Genomic DNA, 2,475 nt, shown 5'->3' with positions numbered 1-2,475 from the left:
AGCAAAAAATCTAGTTAGGCGGAAGTGGGCGTGGCCAATGTAAAAAAGATGCAGAATCATCCATAGTTTTAGGAGGCATCAAGATTTTGAGTGTAGGACTTACGGTTTAGGAGTTATATGCAAAAACGCATTGTCCTTTGTTATAGCGCCCCCTAGGTATGGGGATGTTATGATTTTTTTTTGTCTGAGTAGCGGTAGGGTATTTCTATCAGACTACCTTGTTGGTTTTTCTCCATGAGTTTCTCGTTTTTCTGGCCAACGCGTTTTACCGGAGAAGAAGAATAATAATACACAATTCTGAAAAATCAGTACAAAAACAATAGGGTTCCCTACTCCGCTGGGAGCAGGCGAACGGCCATGCCTTGCATTGGCCGCCCGCTTGCTTCCGCGGGCTTGGAACCCTAATAAAAATAAGTCAGACCAACTACACCACAACTTATAGATTTTTGGCCAGGAAAACCAACCTATCAACTGTGTCAGGGTTTCAACTATTTTAACACGTTGTGGTAAACATGTATATCTAAGTTGTAAGTGGTTTTCATTGTAAATATTTTGACCTAAAAAGAAAAGTAAGCCTGGCACGTTCCTTTCATTTAAAATTTACCTCACCAATGGCCAAATGAAGTCTGTGACTAAAACACAGCATCCTCAGATGGGTGTCTCAGTGATCTGTTGCTATAGCAACCAGTCCAGTTGGGTCAAGGCCACTGCTTAAATATTTATCCATTTCTCACTCCTTCTTTTGTAATGCCTGATACAACATTGACAGATATATTTATATATCTGTCAATGTTGTCAATGCTGTCAAAGTTTAAAATGGGCAAAAGTAAACTGATGCGGTAGTTGGGTACATAAAGCCTGCATATTAAACCATGCAGGTGTTGCCTGTTGAGATCAGTTTCCCCACCAAGGGATAGTAGATTTCCACCCACCAGAAGGTGTTTCTCTTGCTATAATGGACAAAAATAAGAGAAAAAAAGAGATCACAAACTTTTCTTTGAGCATTTTACTCAAAATCCCATTGTTTAAACCAACAGAGGATAAAAGGAGAACAGAGAAAAGCTGATGGGGAAACAGATCTCGACGAAGGAATAAAATTTGACAACACTGACACAACATTATCCAGCATGGGACCAGATTCTGGTCTACAAGTTTCCCCAAACATTTAGTCAATGAAAAAATAGCAGACAACCCATCTAACATCATAAAGTGCATTTAGCATCTTAAAAAGAAGAACTTAGTGTTTGTGGTTTTGCTTCCCTATCGAATCAACAGCTCCTGCTTCACATCGCTCTGCTGCTGTTAAGCTAAAAGATCTTACAGATTGAACCAACCACTGTTTTATTGTCAGCTAGCTTGAAGTACTCCCATGCTTTAAACTTCTTCAGCCTTTGAAAGCTTTTAGAACCGTCTTGCTCTGAAACGGTCTCAGCCACGGACTCTGTTTTTCCACCATGACAGTTTTAAACTGTAGCTTGGACGGAGATGACAGGAACTTGGCTGATCTACGCAGCACAGCGAAGTGATTTCAGTTGAACCGTTTAGGAAATTAAAAGATAAAGTCACAAAAATTGTGTTGACTAAAAATACTTATGTGGACAAACTACCATAGTTAATGTCATCAATTAAGCCAACTATTCACAGCAGCCCGACGAAAAAAATACAACTAAGAACCAAACCAAACACCAAACTGTGCGACACTTTGTAAACATCACTTATCAAACAGGTTCAGGTCGTCTGGATACCTGTCATGATGGCGTAGGGGGGCAGATCCAGGTGGTCCAGTCAGCTCATTGCCCACAGTGATGACCATGTTGTGGTCCTGAGGACTTGGTACCCACTGAGAGGGAGACCTCTGAAACCCAATAATAAAACTTAAACGTCATCCAATCGCCCCACACTCAAAATGTGCTCTTGAATGTACCAGACTCATACTTAATTAAACAATCACCGATCAAAAACAATCACTTTAGTCATTAATTGGTCCAGTCAAAGATCAGGTACCATGCCGTCTGGGCTTCTGAGTTCTTCAAAAGATGTTGGCTGTTACAGTTTATCATGGCTCAGTTTGTAGGTAGGGAATATGATGTCAAGATGCATTCAAATACAACTTGTAAAATCAATAAGCAGCTCTAAAGAAGCCTTTAATATAGAAAAAAAAAAAAAAACACTGACAATCAGGGTGCAAAGCACAATTCAATTCTTCACTGAATAATTTAAAAACAAACATATAAAACTATACATAACTATAAATATATTAGCTATAAAAATAAACTCACAACATTATCAACAAATTTCACTGTAGTCTCGTTCAAAGGCTTTTCAACAACATTTGAGAACATTTTCAAACATGATTTTTTCAGCTGATCAAAAGTTTAAGACCATAGTCTTTAAAAGCCAAAAGCTGTGCAAAAATCTGGATTCCATGTCATTTTCTGTCAAGTCTTTACACTGTCAAGACCTCCTGATGGCAAA

At 38.8% G+C, this 2,475-nt stretch overlaps 1 protein-coding gene across 1 annotated transcript in view; it reads right to left on the bottom strand.

The window, feature by feature from the left end:
• Window positions 1-2,475, bottom strand: part of znf318 (zinc finger protein 318) — a 26,023-nt gene that overhangs the window by 20,366 nt on the left and 3,182 nt on the right. Inside the window, exon 2 of the mRNA XM_017434447.3 lies at window positions 1,746-1,855. Coding sequence (XP_017289936.1) covers window positions 1,746-1,855 — 110 coding nt within the window. The remainder of the gene's footprint in view (window positions 1-1,745; window positions 1,856-2,475) is intronic.

This window comes from Kryptolebias marmoratus, linkage group LG22 (genome assembly GCF_001649575.2).
Source record: "Kryptolebias marmoratus isolate JLee-2015 linkage group LG22, ASM164957v2, whole genome shotgun sequence".
NCBI classification, from domain to species: domain Eukaryota; kingdom Metazoa; phylum Chordata; class Actinopteri; order Cyprinodontiformes; family Rivulidae; genus Kryptolebias; species Kryptolebias marmoratus.
The sequence above is the reverse complement of the archived record's forward strand: the minus strand, read 5'-3'. Positions and strand labels throughout refer to the sequence as shown.